At 42.1% G+C, this 19262-nt stretch overlaps 1 protein-coding gene across 2 annotated transcripts in view; it reads left to right on the forward strand.

Moving 5' to 3' along the window:
- NPSR1 (neuropeptide S receptor 1) overlaps window positions 1-19262 on the forward strand; it is a 214679-nt gene that overhangs the window by 129039 nt on the left and 66378 nt on the right. The window contains exon 3 of one of the 2 annotated variants that reach the window (XM_004708016.2): window positions 9193-9296. The exons of the other annotated variant lie outside the window; for it this stretch is intronic. Within the exon in view, the coding sequence (XP_004708073.1) occupies window positions 9193-9296 (104 nt within the window). The remainder of the gene's footprint in view (window positions 1-9192; window positions 9297-19262) is intronic. 2 annotated transcript variants of the gene reach the window in all.

Below are 19262 nucleotides of genomic sequence, written 5' to 3' on the forward strand. Positions count from 1 at the left end.
CGGTGGGATCAATGCAGTGCGATTAAACAAAAGAAACCACAGGAGGACGGTGGGATCAATGCAGTGCGATTAAACAAAAGGAGTCTGAGTTATTGAATGGAAACTGATCTGCTTTGTAAACCACCGATTCACAATAAAAATTTAAAATTTTTTAAAATAATTGAGACTAGGCTTCTAATGCACCATGAATGCATTGGTTTGTTCCAACTAGAACATGTTAAACATGTCTCTGAGATCAGAGTGAGCTGCAGACAAATTCTTTCGGCAATATCTTTGTCTTTGTCTGCTAGGATGGCTTTGGGGAAAATAAGTAAATAGATAGATAAATAGATTAAAAATCCAATCAAAATGGAGGTGAACTGCCAGGTCAGTTAATTCAAGGTCCAGGTATCAGTCAAGAAGGTTACAGTGACTGTTTTGGAGCATTCCAGAGTGATCATTTTGAAAGATTTTCTTAAAAGACACAGAAGGCTCATTGAGGCTCATTATGAATAAGTTTCAGAAACAATAACAGCAGCATTCGAGAGAGAGGTCAGGAAAGTCGTTTGTTGAGGGTTCACGGGCTGACTTCACCCATCTACTCACCACCCTCAGCTCGCCCGCCCTGGCAGACTTCTTTTTGTTCCCAAATTCAAAGAGCATTTCAACGGCCGCAGCTGAGTCTGTCGAGGCTGCCACAGCTGCCATTTGGACATGGTGTCGCCTGAAGGGCACAAAACGCTTCAGGGCAGGGCTAGACAGAGACACAGCCTGCGGCATGTGCAGACTCAGATGGTGAGTGTGTTGAGAAACAATAGCTTCACACTTTCGCTTTTTGTTGAATAAAGGTTTCTATGATTTTGTAGCAATATTCTTTACCTACTCAAGCAATCTCAGGAGGCATGGATGTCAATTTATCCCCTTATTGGTCATGTTATTGATACATCGCTTCACTGTATTTAGCACCAAAAGTATTCTATTCTCGTGGCAATAAATAAATATTTTAAGACTGCATAAACATACTGTTATTTTTCATACTTTAATCCACTATTCTTAGCATCCATTTGGAATTCTTTTCCCCCCTCGGTATATAGATTTTTTTTTTTTTAGCGGAGGTAAAACCTACGAAGTACAAAATCTTCCTAGCTTACGTCCTGTTGCAAGTTCAGGTCTTTGGAAAGCAGATGCTGAGAGAGAATATCATGCAAAACTGTTGGTGTGGGTGGTATCTGGGAAAAGACAAGGAGAGAAGCTAGGTCAGACAGGAGGGTGACCTCACAAGGTCGGGGTGAGCACAGATTGTGTCTTCGAGGGTGACCATCTTGAATGGAAATAACGAGACCTTTGTGCGCTGCCTTCCTCAGGCATTTGGGAACAGTGTGGTCACAACTGGAAAGTGTGGCATACCCTGGGAGGTCAAAGCACTGGAGGAAGCCAGCAAGAGCAAACGATGCACATTTGCTCTTGTTGAACCTGCTGCGGGAACATCCGAAAACCCACCCATCGCCAGAGATGGAAGCAGGCAGCCTCACTTCACGAGAGTGTGGGCTCTCACACATGACAGGGGCAACGAGAGGAAGTATGGGAAGAGACACGGGATTTGTATATGGTCGGGGGACAACTGGAAAAGGGGAGACACTGGTTGCAATGGGGACTTTTAAGACCCATTGAAAATCTCAGGAACAAAGCTTTTTGTGAGGAAAGTACCCTGATGAGAATGGATGTGGTGATTATTTACCTAATTGAGCAGTAATGACTGAGGTGCGGGCCACTTTCCTGGGATTAATAAAGAGCCAGGGAGTTGACAGTGTAGGCCATTATGCTCAGCTGGTAGTTAATCTTGGTGAAGGGCAGAGTGCCAGGATTATATCAGTACTGTAAAATGAGCTCAAGACTCAGAGAAGTTGGGATTTATTTCCTGAGGAAGATTTTTAATTGTCAATTAAGTACCTCATGCCTGATTAGGGAATATAAATTCTACCATTAAACAGACTTTCACGCAAGATCTTCAAATCGTGTCAACATTGAGAGTGTCCTCCAGGCTGCGCTTGCTGTTAGAAAAGTCGGGTGAGAGGGAGCCTTGTTGTTGGTAGGTGCAATCTGAATCAAAGCTACCCTACGCACAACACAGCAAAGACACCACCAGCCTTGTGCCATGCTCACAATGGCTGTTGTGTTGTGTTGTGTAGTGTTGTGTTGTGTTAGGTTGTGTTGTGGTGATCTTATGTTACATGATGTGATTTGGAACCCCTGGTTCCAGCCGCTGTGCCAATCCATCTCATTGGGATCTTCTTCGTTTTCTCTGACCCTCTGCTTTATCAGGCATGATGTTCTTTTCTAAGGTCTGCCCTCTCCTGATCACATATTCCAAGTAGGGGAGATGAAGTCTCACCATTTCCACTTCGAAGACCTTTCTGGCTTTTCATCATCAAAATCACATTGGCTTGTTCTTCTGGCACAGGGACTCTCAAATGAACAAGCAAAAGCCTTGCTGCCATGACGTGGATTCCTACTTAAAGCAGGCCCATAGATCAGAGTAGAATTGCCCCAAACCTCATGGTAGTAAAGAGCCTCGTTTTTCTCCCTCACTGGTGGAGTCAAACTGCTGACCTTGTAGTTATCAGCCCAATGCACAACTCACTACATCACCAGGACCCTTAGGAACATCAAAAATGGTTTCTTGTGCAAACTCAAGCAAACTAGCTATGATTGCCTCTCTTGCTTTAACAACAAATCAACAATATTAAAGACATTGAGCTGGGTTGTAGCAATACACACTCTGGAAACCCACAGTTGGAATTTTCGTCCAGTGTCCCTTAAATAAAGTCAGAGCAGTTTCTTGTTCAGAGCAGTACAAATGGAGTTAATAAAATCTTATAATCAGAAATGTCAAATTCTCCACCAAAATTATGTTTACATTTAATATCAACCTTATTCAGTGTGATAAACATTCAGTTGCTACTCACTTGCCAAGAAAGAGTTAACCAGATGGTGTGGCAGTTACACAATTTCTGGTCAATTTGAGCAAAGGGGTGGAGTCTAGCCTGTCAATCAGGTCATAGCCAATGATGCCTCTGTGTGGGTATGACCTTCTTCTAAGGATTCTGGGGACTCGTCTTCTTCCCTGGAGGCAGGACACATTCTCTGGGCTTCACATTCTGTGGACAAGCCACATGGAGCTATGCTGACGGCAGCCAGAGCCCTGGAGCTGGAGGAACCACCTGGAGAGCCACGCCAGCGCTGAGATGCTTCCACAAGACACTTCACCCACTGACCTGTGATCTTCCTGCATTCAGTATCATTGCATATTCTGCCTGAGTCTATAGAAGAACTTATGGATTAGCATGAGACATATGGGCTAATATCAGACTTATGGACTAATATTGGCCTTATGGACTTGATCTGGACTGGGCTGGGATGTTTTATTGATGCATAATTGCTTCTTAATATAAAGTTATCTCTTACACACATATGAATGTCTCTGGATTTGTTTCTCCAGTCAACCTGGACGAACACATTATAAACTAACACAGATGGCTACAATTATTCATGGGGCTCAGTTCTATCTGGGGAACTGCAAACAGCAACTGAGAGCAAGCAAGCAGAGGTCTAGGGATGGTGCCTCAACTTTCCCTTGACGCAGGGGTGAGTCCTATAATGACGGCCTTTGCATTTTAAAGAACTTTACAAATTCATTTACTTGATCCATATTTCCTTCTCCTTCTAGCCAACACTTGGTATCTTTCTAGGCAGTATGAAAAGGGCACAAGTAATCACAGCCATTGGCCAGTAGAAGCTTATAATCGGACAGAGATCTTAAAATCCAGGGACCCCTTTCGGAAACCTACACACCCAATCCTGTTCCTCCTTCTAGTATCTTGACCCTGTGATCATTGTCATCATCTGAAGACCTTGAAAGACATGACAATTTGCCTCAAACCGCTCACTGCGATGCCACCTCAGCTGCAAGGCGTCAATCCTCAGTAGCACTGATCCATTTAAAGAAAGTCACCATTGACCATTGTCGAAACACAATGCTAGGATCTGAAAATGTGAAGATGAATAAAAAATAATTATCTTTGCCAGCCCATAATGTAATAGGAGGAGAGAGAGATAAAATAAAATGCATTAGTGATTCTTATGTTATTGTTAAAGATTAAATGATGTCCCCTATAAAGAGATGATGCAGTCCTAACCTACCCGTGAGCAGTTCCTTACTTAGAAAGACAGTTTCAAAGATGCTAACAGTTAAGTTATTATGAATTCATACTGGGGTAGTATGGGTCTTAATCCAATCTGAGGGATGTATTTATGAAAGAAGAGAAGAGACAGAGAGACAGGCAAAGAGATGCTGTGTAACACTGCGGTAGCAACACAACAGACACCTGAACACCTCGCCCTACCAGAAGCTGGAGAAGAACACCTAGAGCAACCAGAAGCTAGCAGAGAGGGATGGGACCGAATCTCTCTCAGAGAAATCAACCCCAGAAGAAATCCACACGGCCACCATCGTGATCTCTGCCAGGATCCAGAACCGGGAGGCAAGAAGTGTTTGGTCTTTAAAGTACCACTATTTTGTGGTACTTTCTTACAATAGTATTGGCAAAGCAATTAAGAGAGAAGTGTAGGGAGAGACACCGAAAAGGGATTAATCAAACTGAGGCCAATACTCAAAATGACTTCATAAATAAACTAACCTTGAATGAAATCTTGAGGAGCCAGTAGACAGTCTTTAGGCAGAGGTACAGAAAGTTCCTTCCAAGCCAAAGAAGCAACACAATCAAAGGGTATTAAACCCATATCCCACTGCCATCAGGTCAACCCAACTCACAGCAAAGTGACATATCTAAGTAGTGTGAAGGAACCACAAGCAGTTCATAGTAGAAACCCTTTTAACTGCCTATTCTCAACTACTTCACCAGATTAGCCAATGGTCTTATTCCTCCTGCAAAACGCCACAAATAATCACCCACCAGGAGCACGGGAGTCCTTGGTGGGCCTGGCCACTTCTGCTCCTACCTCTCACAGGAATCAGAGGTGTGCGTCCCCAAATCAGCTCAGGCACACCTCATTCTTGACTTCTCCTCACTCCACCCACATTCGCAAGTTCATCTTTACAAGAAAACCTCAAAGGAATAATAGAGCTTTCCAAGAGTAGGTTTTGTCTTTTCTGACTAATACAGTTTCTTAGGATTTTCCAGAGAACACGAGAGTATTTTTAAAAGCAAGAGTAATGCACGGAAGTGATTAAGCCTTTAAAGTGTATCCTTTATGCCCAAGGTCCTGTTAATTACCATTTAGGAACAGCTTATTTGCAATGCACTCAATTACTTAGGTAACTAACTAGGTTTTCACTGATCTGAGAGCATCATTTGCTGAACAGCAAATCACTAATGCAGTGGCACATTTCCACTGATGGCATAATCCCAGAAATAGGTTTATTTGAGATTATGCTTCTGGAGAAAAAGACATTTTAGCAAAATACAGCTCCGTTTTTTATATAGCTACTTAGACCCAAGATGCATATGTTTAATTGTACCCCCCAACCCCGGCCACACACACACACACACACACACACACACACACACACACACTAATTAATCAATCAAGAAAGAATACCCAAGTTACTATAATGTCCATTCCACTCATTCATCCAGTCTATTCCTTAAAAGGAAACGTTTCATAATATTGTTATTTAATCAGATCACAATCCACAACTTTCATGTTCCTGCTCAAGCCTGATATTCACAGTGAGACTTCTATGAGCTATCCTAGCCCTGTTAGCCCTGTATCCTAAGAGTGTTGTCTTAAGCCCTCTAGTTCAAGTGTGGGGTCAGATGTTAAAATGGAGGCTTCTCCTGGCTTGTGTAGCTATGGGGCTTAGTGAATTGGGAGGCAAGAAGATCAACCAGGAAGCAAGAAGACCACAGGTTAGTGGCTTCAGAGGTTGCTGAATCCAAGGTTAGCAGATCGAGCCTAGGGCTGCCAGGTCCAATGAATCCAAGGTTGGCAGGACAGATGGCAGGTGTCTGATGCTCCAAGGCTCAGCAAGCAATATGGTATAAGTGTTGACTCAAGTCAAAAGAACCACAGGTAGATGAGCGAGAGGCAGGAGCCAGACCTGCTTGACCAGCACCCACTTACAGATAAAGTAGGCCACACACTCGGGAACATCATCAGGACTGTAGCCTGAGTAAGGGGTTGCCTTCACCCCAAACTTCTAACAATTGTTTGGCCGCTCACAGCAGATTCCATCGTGAAGGTGATTACATTATGTTAGGCCACATCATGGGGAATTATAGACCTCAACTGTCAAACCACTGAACTCCTCACTTAGGCAAATTGACACAAAACCAACTACCCAAGGTGTTATGTTTCATTTCTAAAGAAAGTGACCCTCAAGTTGATGAATTCTTACTTAGTACAGTCTCATATTTCAGCACCAACCACCATAAAACCAGGTCATTAGCTTTTGGACAGAGATGGTAACGATTCATGTATTTCCTTTTGGCGATAGCTCTTCACTCCATTATCAGACTCAGCATGTCCCCAGTTAGCCTACATTGGTATTTATTTGTCTGGTTATACTCCTGGCAGTTAAGAGAGAAGGTGGGGCCAATTCCTGAAGTCTTGTTCAGAGAAGTACACTGTGTGTTTTGCTCATATATAAGTACTGGTTCTTAGTTCAGTGGGATGGGTTGCCTCTGCCAGTTTTGAATGCTTAAGGGTCTTTCAGACCAAAAATGAATGGAGATGCCCACTTAAATGTCCCTACCACATACTTTCAGGTTCTAGGTTTTAACCAGAAACCTGTCTCGGCAAAGTGTTTAAATGCCTATAGAAGTCTAGGAATCTAACTATCTGATGCTGAGTTTTTTCTTCAGTATGTCCATCCTCCCACTACAAGACAGAAGGACTTCCTTGTAAACTACCCATGAGATCCGGCTTTCAAATGTAGGTCTTCTTGTTGTTTAATGACCTTTCATTTCTCAGTATCCTTCTACTATTCACCTTCTACTTCTCAATTGCCTGAGTCAATAGCATGCTGGCTTCCACCCAGATATTTCCCCAGACCAACACAGGCAAAACATTTAATAACTGGGAAGTTGCCTGTGCCAGGAACTATCCATGCTTCACATACCACTCAGGACAAGGTTCTCCTTGGCAGGGAGGTGATACTTTAGCCAACCCACAAAGCCCAGTTTATCGAGGCCCACTCTTGCTGTGCCCAGTGAAGGCTAAGAGAAGGGATCAGAAGTACACAGTCTTAAGTCCATGAGACAATTTTCATCCCTTGTTGAAGAAGAGAAAGAACGAAAGAGGGGGTAGAGAGAGCCTTAGATCACAGTGCAGTGCCGAGAATATCTTAGCCAGCTCAACAGGACATCCAGAGTAAGAGTCTCCCTTAGACGCATGCCTTATCTGACAGGAATTGGCCAGCACTCAGACCACACTGTGTTCAATCATCTGTCCGGAGCCGTCTGATGGAAGTAGGAGCTGCCAATCAACCACGGCCCCCATCTCCTCAAATCTGTGAGGTCGCTCCAGAAACCCATCACTGTTTGCCCATCACTTTGTAGTGGCTGGCTCAAAGATGCTATTTCGATTCCACTAACGACAGCAACCCTTTCTTCTTTCTGCAGTAACATACGGATTGTTCTTCTCCCACAGTCGGAAGCACTGCAAAGCATTCGGAGGTGTGACAGCAACTCTTTCACCCTCTCTTCAAGGAGGGCTATTCGCTCCTATTTATAGCCTCTATTTGTTGTGATCCGTTGGCAAAAAAATAAACACGGACATAGCCATCTGGAGTAGTCCCCTTGTTTGCAGACTCTGTCAATGCAGAGCGATTCACATCTTTCACAATCCCCTGATAATCACTACCAGGTGTCTGTTTGGGGGGGATTTCTAGAGATACTGCTTTTGAGTCCATGGTACGCACCTTGTTGTTTACCTGGAAAACATACAAATACTTGCTTGCTGTCACCAGGCCTTTAAGTTATTTTCCCAGTTAAATTGCAAATGTTACACTATGAAATCTACATCTGTATATAAAGTACATCGCATGACTAAGTAGGTCAGAGATGACACATGTGATTCGTCTTGTCGTGCCTCTCTGATCAATTGCATGGGACTGCCAGCAGCACTACTTTGAGAGTCTGGATCACATAATCCATTAGTGATGTCTGTAGTGCATCAGTGGAGGAGCTTTGTATAGGTACATGTTTTTCCTCCCTGGTGTTGAGCCTGTAACTACAAAACTGAGTGAAGATGAATTGCTTACAGGAAAACCAAGTTTCCTGTAAAACCTTGGCCTCAGTTGCTCTGACGTTTAACCTATGTCAATCTATGTCAAATAAATTAATAAATCACTCACTTGACTTTTTTCAAAGCAACAGTTGGAAGGGAAAGGGGGAAATAAGTAGAAAAATTGGAGTCAGAAATTGGGGGGAGGGGAAGAAAAGGTACAAGTCGATTTAAAACAGAATGAATTCAGGAAGGGGAATCTTAGGGGACTTCCAAAAGGTTATAGATGATAGATAGATAGATAGATAGATAGATAGATAGATAGATAGATAGATAGATAGATAGATGGATGGATGGATGGATGGATGGATGGATGGATGGATGGATAGATAGATAGATAGATTGATAGATAGATAGATAGATATAGAGAGATAGACAGACAGATGGTTGAGAGAAAATGAACTCCAACCCATGACAACCTCCTGTGTTTTCAGTGGCTCTTTTGTTCAAAGTACATTCTGAGGCCTTTCTGAGTTGCCACAGGATGGACTCGAACAGCTAATGTTCAGGTAACAACGGAGTGTGTGGACCATTTGCACCACGCAGTGACTCCTTTCCCAAAGTAAGCATTTTGCTTTTCTCAGGGCTGTCCTTCACTGATCCTTAAACAGCCCTTGGTTTAAGACTGACCTGATGCTCGAGGAAGTCCTTTCTGCTACTTAGAGGTTGCCTATTCGGTTGATATGATTCCCCTTCGGTGAGTATTGAAATCCTTCCTAGCTGGTTACATCCGAGTGGCAGTACGCTCCGATAAATAAAGTCAAGCCTTTCCTTACTTTTCCCCCCGGTAGTCATAGAAAGATACCAATAAATAAGAAATGATCTTTCCCAAGAATTCATTGCAGCTACACAACAGAGCTGCAAATTTGAAGGAACCTGAAATTCACTGCAGTGTATTTTGGTTAGACTCTTTCACAGGGCTGGTCAACATTTTGACAGACATCATTTGGCGATTCACCGGAGACTTCATGGCACCTGACCTGGTTTGCCGAGTGGTCCGCTATTTGCAGGTATGTCGTGACTTCTGAAGGAACACGGGTGGTACTGTCAGGTAAGCATTATTCTGTTCACTGCAAGGTGAGCGTTTCAAATCCAGAAACTGTTCCTCAGAAGAAAAATGAGGCTGTCAGGTCCCATAAAGATTTATAGTCTCAGAAACTCTGTACGTGGTCATTATGATGAAATGCACATGATGATAGTGGGTTTGGGGATTAGCAAGTCCCAAATGTGGTGAAATGAATGGAAACCAAAGTTAGCTCATGCCTCTGTTTTTGTTTTGTTTTGTTTTATTAATAAATTATTTTATTGGGGGCTCTTACAGCTCTTATAACAATCCATACATCAATTGCATCAAGCACATTTGTACATATGTTGCCATCATCATTTTCAAAACATTTTCTTTCTGCTTGAACCCTTGGTATTAGCTCCTCTGTTTTCCCTCCTTCCTTTACCCATCCACCCTCATGGTCCTGATAAATTATAAATTCTTATTCTTTTCATATCTTACACTTTCCACTGTCTCCCTTGACCCACATTTCTGTTGTTTGTTCCCCTGGAGTGGGGTGGGGGAAGTCATACATCCATCATTGTAGTCAGTTCCCCATTTCTCCCACTTCTCCCCGCACCTTTTCCCTACCCTCTTGGTATCACTACTCCCAATACTGTTCCTGAGGGGTTTATCTGTCCTGAATTCTGTGTATTAAGAGCTTTTATCTGTACCAGTGTACATGCTCTGGTCTAGCTGGATTTGTAAAGTACAACTGGGGTCATGATATTGGGGGGAGGGGGAGGAAGCATTAATGAACTTGTGTGTTTCATTGGTGCTATGTTGCATCCTGGCTGACTCGTTGCCTCCTTGTGACCCTTCTGTGAGGGGATGTCCAATTGTCCACAGGTGGGCTTTGGGTCTCCACTCCAGCTCCCATCATTAATATATTTGTTTGTTTTTGGTCTCTGATTCCTGTTACCTGATTCCATCAACACCTCACGGTCACAAAGGCTGGTGTGCTTCTTCCATGTGGGCTTGTTGCTTCTCTGCTAGATGGCTGCTTGTTTAACTTCAAGCCTTTAAGGCCCCAGACACTTTATCTTTTGATAACCAGGCACCATCAGCTTTCTTCACCACATTTGCTTATGTACCTATTTTGACTTCAAGTATGGTATCGGGAAGGTGAGCATCACAGAATGCCAGATTATTAGAACTGTTTTGGGGTGGTTTTTTGTTTTGTTTTTTTTTAATAAGGAAAATGCCACTTCCATGCTTTGCTATGCAACAAACTGACCCCTCCACCTAGTTGAAAGAAAAAACAAAATGTATGTTATTTTTACCCTTTCTTTTGCTAAAAAATAATGCATTTGTATATGTAAACAAAGGAGCCCTGGTGGTGCTGGGAGTTCAGCATTGGTCTAGTAACCACAGAATCAGTAGTTCAACCCCACGTGCTGCTCTGGAAGAGAGCTCAGGCTCTCTGCAACCCTAAAGACGTACAGTCTCGGAAACCCTATTTGGGGCCCCTCTGAGCCGGAATCTACTTCATGGAGTAGGAAGGTTAGCTATGAAGAAAAACAAATAAGGAATGATAAGAACATAAAACATTCATATTTCAAGCAACAAGGAAAATATCTGGGTTGATGTTAAGGTTTAGACATCTGCCTCAATAATCTCCAGAAAGTTTATCAATTCTATTCCCTTTTCCCCCTCAAACTGACCCAATACAAGGTAGTGTTTTGTTTTGTTTTTTAATTTTGGCAATTTATTTATTTATTTATTTATTTATTTCAATTTACATTTTTGTTACCAGAAAAAATGCATTTTTGTCTTATTTTGATTGGCATTTGAATTCCTTCTCTCAACTACTCGTTACTATTATTTTATAAAATGAGATACTTGTTTTCTGACTTATTGGTGAGAACTGTTTTTAGGTTTGAGATATTTTCACATTGTCATGTTTCAATATAAGTCATATATATGTATCATATATACATCTAGTGTGAAACATTGACTCAATAACACAATTGTATATCATGTATATGAAACATGATATGTGTATAACAGTATATGACATTTCATCTAAGTATGGAAGGGCTCTTTCATGCTGGTCTAAGATAAATGTATTTGGTTTTTGAGTTCTTGCAATTTTATTCCATGTGTTCATACCTACCCTGATGCTAGCACTTTGAGTATAAATTCTTGTAGATGTATAGGTTTACACTGCATTTCTGAAGAGCCTTACTCTGCTAGACTCCATTTGTGACTAGGACATTTTGGGATCTTTAAGTCTGTAAGTGAGATTAGGGTTTTCATGCTTTCCGAACTTAGTAATGGAGTTATTTCACCTTCGGAAAATGAATAGGGCTCATTTACACTCATCTATTGTGCTCTGAGCATAACCTTGAAAGTCTGATAGGTATCAAAGCACTTCGCCCATTATCTGAGCTGGTATTTTCTAGAGGGTAATTTTTTTTCTTTTATCAGGGCTCTGACAGCTCTTATCACAATCCATACATACCTCTATTGCATCGAGCACGCTTGTACATATGTTGCCATCATCATTTTCAAAACATTTTCTTTCTACTTGAGTATCCGCTCCTCATTTTTCCCTCCCCCTCCCACTCTCCCTCCCCTTCATGAACCCTTTAAAAAATTTTCCCCATGTCTTACACTGACCAATATCTCCCTTCACCTGTTTTTCTGTTGTCTGTCCCCCTGGAAGGGGGTTATATGTCGATCATGGTGATTGATTCCCCCTTTCTCCCCATACCTACCCCTTCCCCTCCTGGTATCACTACTCTCATTATTGGTCATGAGGGGGTTAAGTATCCTGGATTCCCTGTATTGCAAGCACTTCTCTGTAGCAGTGTACATGCTCTGGTGTAGCCAGATTTGTAAGGTAGAATTGAGATCATGATAGTAGGGGGCAGGAATCATTACAGAACTAGAGGAAAATTGTATGTTTTTGTTGGTGCTATACTGCTCCCTGACTGGCTTGTCTCTTCCTTGTGACCCATCTGTAAGTGGATGTCTGATTGTCTACAGATGGGCTTTGCATCTACATAGAGGGTAATTTTTAAATGGTATTTTGTTTGTTTTTTAAGATTTTTGCTTCCTTTTAGGGAAATGTTTTAGATTGCATACTCTCTTGATAATCAATTACTTCAAAACTTAATAATTAATTATCTCAAAACCCAGTTGCTTAAATCAGTCTGTGAGTCACAAATTTGGGAGCAACTTAGCTGGCAGATCCAGCTAAAGGCTTCTCATAAGGATCGGCCAGACGTTGGTTGAGACAACAGTCCTAGGAGCACGTGAGTGAGCTGAGGCTAATTAGCTTCAAGGTGGTTTCATCGTATACCTAGTAAGTTAGTGCTGGTTGTTGGCAGAGAACATGAGGGACTTGTAGGTATTTCTGAGTGCCATCACTCCTTGTGCTAGCTGCAATTGAGTCAGTTCATGGTCACACTATGTAAAGTAGAAAAAATGTGCCATTTTCAACATGGTTGGTATAATTGAGTCAATTGTTCTCATCGCTGTGTATTCTGAGTGCTTTCTAGTCTAGGAGTCTTATCTTCTGGTTGTGATCCCATAAGCTCAATTAATTGAGACGGGTTCTCTTACAGATCAATAGGGTTCGAGAGGGCACAATTTGCAAACAAGAAAAGTTATAGATTAAGAGGTAGAGAGACAGAACACTTGGCGTGTGGGGACACATGAAGGCAAGACCCTCCCCGGTCAGGAGCTCTATTCACAGCAGGTTTATATATACACTCCTTGTCACGTAGCCTGCATCTTGTGACTATCCCTTTGCGACAAAGGGATAGTTGACGATTATCTGAGGGTATACAAAGAAACATGAATAATTCTGCCAAGTTGTTTAAGGACTGGAGGGGAGGATGAAGTCAGGGACAAGAAGAAACAGAATTCTATGTCCCAGCAGCCTCTCTGGAAGCAAGAGGGAACGTATACATGTGATCTTAGAAGGTGAGGCCAGCTGGCTCATTAGTTCTCTGGGCTGATCTGTCAGCACTTTCCCAAAGAGCAAACAGCTCTGCTCTCACACGATCCCTTGAGTTTTCACTGAATGATTTTCAGCAGTAGATTGCTAGATCTTTCTTCCCAGTCCAGAAGCCCTGCTTACCCCTACTTCCCCTGGATGACCATGTTACCATTTGAAATAGCATTTGGCAGTTTTCAGTATGATAACGGCACACAAGCCACCACTGTATGACTGATCGATGGGTTGTGAGCTCACACCATATCATTCGCTTTTCCCAAAAATAAGCTCCACAAGAGCCAAAAGTGGAAGTGCCCATGTCTTTTGCAAACTAGCCTCATACATGCTCAGAAGTCATATGCCATCACCTCCAAATTATTCTCTTGGTCATTCAGCTCAATGGAGGATTGAAATCAGGAGGAAACTATCGATGGAGAGCATCTTGGGGGTGAACTATTCCTTTCAAAAGCATAATTTATGTTGTAATGTATATGCGCTTTCTCACTGGTGACTTAAAAGTGTCTTCTGAACCACCCATGATTTTTCATGTCAGCAGCGTTTCTTTTTACATTATTTAGAGAAAATATTAAGATAATCTCTTGGAAGGAGAGAGAGTAAAACACATCCTGGCCCACCATGCCTCAAGGATGCTGTTCCTGTTCAGAGCAGCCAATGCACATAGAGGACCGTAGGTCCGGCCACACCATGAGACATGACGTTGTCCCTCACTGACCCATCGTGCTACAGGGGACAACACTGGAGACACAGTGTGGGGATTGTGCCCAATCTGACCCCACCACACTGGGGCAAAACACGAAAGGTGGGCAACAGAGCAGCCAGGGGAGCAAAGCAATGAAGTCCCCGAGGAATACCACAAATAAATTTTGGAGCCAGAGCCTAGCATCTAATCACACTCAACTGGAAAATACTCATAAAAGTCAACAAACAGACCTGGAGCTATTTAGGCTTTTTTATTGTTGTTTTGGTTTTCTTTTGTTGTTTTGTTTTGCTTTGTCTTGTTTTTGTGCTTATTATTGTCTCTGCACGTCTATCTAGATAAGATAGGCAGGATAAGCAATCCAGAGGAGAAAAAAACTGGACTGATGGTTCCTGGGGAACACAGGAAAGGGGGAAACGGGAGCAAGGAAGAGGGGTGCCAACAAACCCAGGGACAAGGGAACAACAAGTGATCTAAAAATCGATGGTGATAAGGGCGCAGGATGCCTGGTGGTGCTTGATCAAGTGCAATGTAGCTGAGAGGAATTACTGAAAGCCAAATGAAGTTCAAATATGATAATAGGACAAGAGCAAAGTAAAGGAAATAGAGGAAAGAACTAGGAGGCAAAGGGGATTTGTAGAGGTCTAGATATAGGCATGTACATATGTGAATATATTTATATATATAAAACAATAAGAAAATAAATCTATGTACATATATTTGTAGGTTTAGTATTAAGGTAGCAGATGGACATTGGGCCTCTCCTCAAGTACTCCCTCAAGGCAAGAACACTTTGTTTTATTAACTTGGCATTCCATGATGTTTACCTTCTGGACTCGATTGCTGAAGACAAAGTGGGTGGATAAGCTGAAGAAATGTGGTGAAGAAAGCTGATTGTGCCCGGCTATCAAAAGATATAGCATCTGGGGTCTTAAAGGCTTGAATATAAACAAGTGGCCATTTAGCTGAGAAGCAACAAAACCCACATGGAAGAAGCACATAGCTTATATGATCATGAGATGTTGATGATATCAGGTTTCAGGCATCAAAGACCCAGAACAAAAAAAAATTACATCAATGTGAATGAGGGGGAGGGTGGAGTGGAGACCCAAAGCCCGTCTGTAGAAAATTGGACATCCCCTCACAGAAGTGTCACAAGGAAGATACAAGCCAGAGTGAAGTATAACCCCGACAAAATAGCACCAAGGAAACATTCAACTTTCCTCCAGTTCTTTAACGCTTCCTCCCCAACCTACTATCATGACCACAATTCTACCTTACAAATTCTAGCTGGCTAGACCAGAGCATGTACACTGGTACAGATAAGAGCTGGAAATACAGGGAATCCAGGATAGATAAACCCTTCTGGACCAATATTGAGAGTAGCAATATCCAGAGGGGAAGGGGAAGGTGGAAGGAGAAAGGGAGAACCAATCACAATAATCAACACATATCCCCCTTCCAGGGGAATGGATAACAGAAAGCTGTGTGAAGGAAGACAGCAATCGGTGTAAGACGTGAAAAAAATAATTTATAAAATATCATGTGCTCATGAGGGAGGGAGCAGAGGGGGGATGAGCTGATACCAAGGGCTCAACTACAAAGAAAATGTTTTGGTAATGATAATGGCAACATATGTACAAAGGTGCTTGACACAATGGCTGGATGGATGGATTGTGGTAAGAGCTGTAAGAGCCCTCAATAAAATGATCTAAAAAAAAAAGACAATCTCCTTTAAAATATAGCTCAGGTGCATAGCCCAAAAATGCTCAAGTAAAACTTCAAAAATTATTTCTTCCATAAAAGCAACAGAAAAATATACAAAACTATCAGAATAAAATTTTTCAGAACTGACTTGAAAAATTAAATAGCCTTTTCATGGCGTGGAAGTGATGATTTAAAAAATACCTGATTCTCAATAATAAAAGTAAACACTTGGTGTTTTAACATGCCCTTGTCTTATTTCTCACACGTCTGCTCTGAGGTTGCATTCAAATAACAACCCACATTCAGAGTAAAAACGAATAGTTTGGCAACCACCAGAGAGACCAGAGTGAGCATGGAGCTCTTTCAAAGTCTCACACACTCCAAGATGGTCATTATTTAACCTGTCTGGTGGTCCCTGGGAGACCCAACTTGCACACCAGTCTATTACTTACTTGATTCTGAGAAATGCAAAAATATTTTCACTGGGAGAATTTACCAAAAATAATTACATGACGCTTGTTTGAATATTCATGAGTACTTGAAATGTTGAATAGCCGTTGTAGAAAGTAGGCAGCCATCGCTTATGAAATAAGCTTGAGTAATGAGGCATTCACAAAGGATTTGAAAGCTTCGGTGTTTTCAAGGGCATCTAGAAGACCATGTCCATGTTCAGGACTGAGCCCATGCTTAGAAAGGACCAGAGAAAGCACTAAGTTCACACCTCTGGCTAATCTGGAGGTCCTGGGCACACAAGAAGTGTCATTTACGGTAGAGTTGTCCACGGCCTGCTGCTGCTGTTGTTATTGTTAGATGCCGTCGAGGAAGCTCTGGCTCATAATGAGACCACGCAACAGAGCGGAACCCTGTGTGGTAGTGCCCGTCCTCACAATGGTTGTCATGTTCGAGCTCACGGTTGCAGCCACTGCGCCAACTCATCTCATTGAGGGGGCTTCCTCTTTTTCCTACTCTGCGATTTTTCCAAGCATGATACGCTTGTCCAGGGACGTGTCTCTCCTAATAACACGTCCAAAGTGCTTGATAGGAAATCTTTCCGTCCTCACTTCTAAGGAGTATTCTGGCTGTACTTCAGGTAGGACAGACTTTTTCTTTCGGCAGTCCATGGTATTTTCAACTGCCTGCCTGGTTGCCACAGGCGTGAACCAACAACAACTTTGCTGACAAAGTGAAGCGGACTTGAAGGATTTACTGGCGAAGATCAAAGACTTCAGTCTTCTTTATGGAGTACAAGGAAGCATGAGGAAAACAAAAATCCTCACAACTGGAAAAATACAACTGAACATCATGATCAACACAGGAAATACTCAATCTGTTCAGCGATTTCATTCCACTTGGATCAGCAATCAGCACTCGCGGAAGCAGCAGTCAAGAAATCAAATGGTTTACTTATTGTTTTATGCAAATCTGCTGCACAAGACTTCTTTAAAGTGTTAAAACGCAAAGATGTTGCTTGAAAGACTAAATTGTGCCTGATCCACACCATGCTATTCTCAATCCTGTCGTATTAATGTGAGGAGTAAAGAAATTGGAAGGAAAATGGATGTCTTCGCATTGTGGTGTTAGAGAAGAATGCTAAATGTATAAGGACAAACAACTCTATCTTGGAGGATGTATAGCCACAATGCTCCATAGGTGCGGGCATGGCAACACTTCATCTCACAGACTTTGGCTATGTGATCAGGAGAGAACAGGCCCTAGAGAAGGACATCATGCCTGGTTGGCCTAAAAAAGAGAGTAAGCCCTTCAAGGGGATGGATTGACACAGCAGCTGCAACAATGGGCTCAAATATGGCAATAATCGTGGGCTTGGTACGAGATTAGGTAGTGCTTCATTTCTCTTGTAAGTGCATAAGGTCCCTGGGGTAGTTACATCATCTGGTGTCAATTTGGGACTTGAGAGGATTAAGAGTGAAGGAGTAGAGTCTAGTCTGTCAATCGGGTCATAGCCAATGAGGCCTCTGTGTGGGCATGGCCTTCTCCTGAGAAGTCTGGGAACTCCTGTATTTCCTCCTTGGAGACAGGAGACATTTCTCTCTCTCTGCTCACTCCCTGAGAGACGCTCTACTGACAAGACACATGGATCAATGCTGACAGCAGCAAAAGCCCTAGACCTGGAGAAGCCACATGGACCTACCCTGATGAAACCAGACTTCTGGAGCTGGAGAAGCCAAGTAGAGACCCTGCCAGTGCTGAGATGCTTATAACGCCACTGGATCCAGAAGACTTACGACCCACTGGCCTGTGATCTTCTTGAGTTCAGCGTCCTTGCATGTGTTTTGTGAGCCTGACGAGGACTTCATAGATTGGTATCAGACATATGGGCTAATATTGGACTTATGGACTTGATCCAGCCTGGGCTGAGACATTTTATCAACAGTCAATTGCTCTTTTATATAACCTCTTTCTTATACACCTATGAGAGTCACCCTGGATTTGTTTCTCTAGTCTACCCAGACTAACACAGTCCCTATGAGTCATAAATGACTCAATGATTCTTAACAATAATAACAATACAAGTCAACATATACACAAAGACGTTCAGCAAAATCTAGAAGATAAATGGGTCCCAAGTATTTGAGGATATCTCTGACCAAGAATACAGACTTGAGAAAGGAAATTCAGAAAAAAGTCACTGAATAAGCTAATCAAGGGTCTTCCTTATGACCCAACTGGATGCATACTCAAGAAAATTCAAAACATGTTCAGGGAAAAATATGCACAGAATGTTCATGAAAAAATGATGACCAGTGGCCCAAATGTCTAATCAATCCTAAGTTCCACTAACTGATGGATGGACAAACAGAATGCGGTATATTCCTATAGTGAAACATCAGGTGTGGGGCCTGCCCAGCGAGCTGGTTTGCTGGGCGCCGCTAGCTCCAGAAAAAAACATATCATTCAGCATAAAAGGGAATGAAATATTAATTTAACTTGGAAACCATTTATTAAGTGAAATACGGCAGATAATTTAAGTAAATTTATATAAATTTTCTAAGAGTAGTAGTTGTCAGGGACTGGAAGATGGGAAGAATGGGTTTCATTTTGAGTGGCAAAATTGTTCTGGAATTAGAGAGCCTTGTGAATACAGTAAGAACCAATTAGTTGTGCACTTCAATATTCTGAATGTTATGGTATAAATTACCTCTCCAGCACACACACACACATAAATTTATATAGACACATACTTTTAGTCCTTCCTTATGATCCTCTCACTTGACTATAATTTTTCTTTCAACAACTTTCTGCATAGCTATATGCACTTATTTCCCAATTACTTGTTGATCTAACAATTTTTTTCTATTGCTTTTGCTTATTAACATGAATTTGGCTGGATTACTATTTTGGCGTCATTCTTTCATCTAAAGAAATCATTCATGGCTATTCTTTCGGCTTCCTTTAAGAGGAATACAAGCTCAGAAGCAACAAAGCCCACATGGAACAACATATTAACCTGTGTGATCACGGGGTGTCGAACGGATCACTGAAGACAAATGGGTGCATAAGCAAATGTGGCAAAGAAAGCTGATGGTGCCCGGCTATCA

The sequence above is a fragment of the Echinops telfairi genome, unplaced genomic scaffold, assembly GCF_000313985.2.
Source record: "Echinops telfairi isolate 266 unplaced genomic scaffold, ASM31398v2 ScPeMD7_7;HRSCAF=31, whole genome shotgun sequence".
NCBI lineage: Eukaryota > Metazoa > Chordata > Mammalia > Afrosoricida > Tenrecidae > Echinops > Echinops telfairi.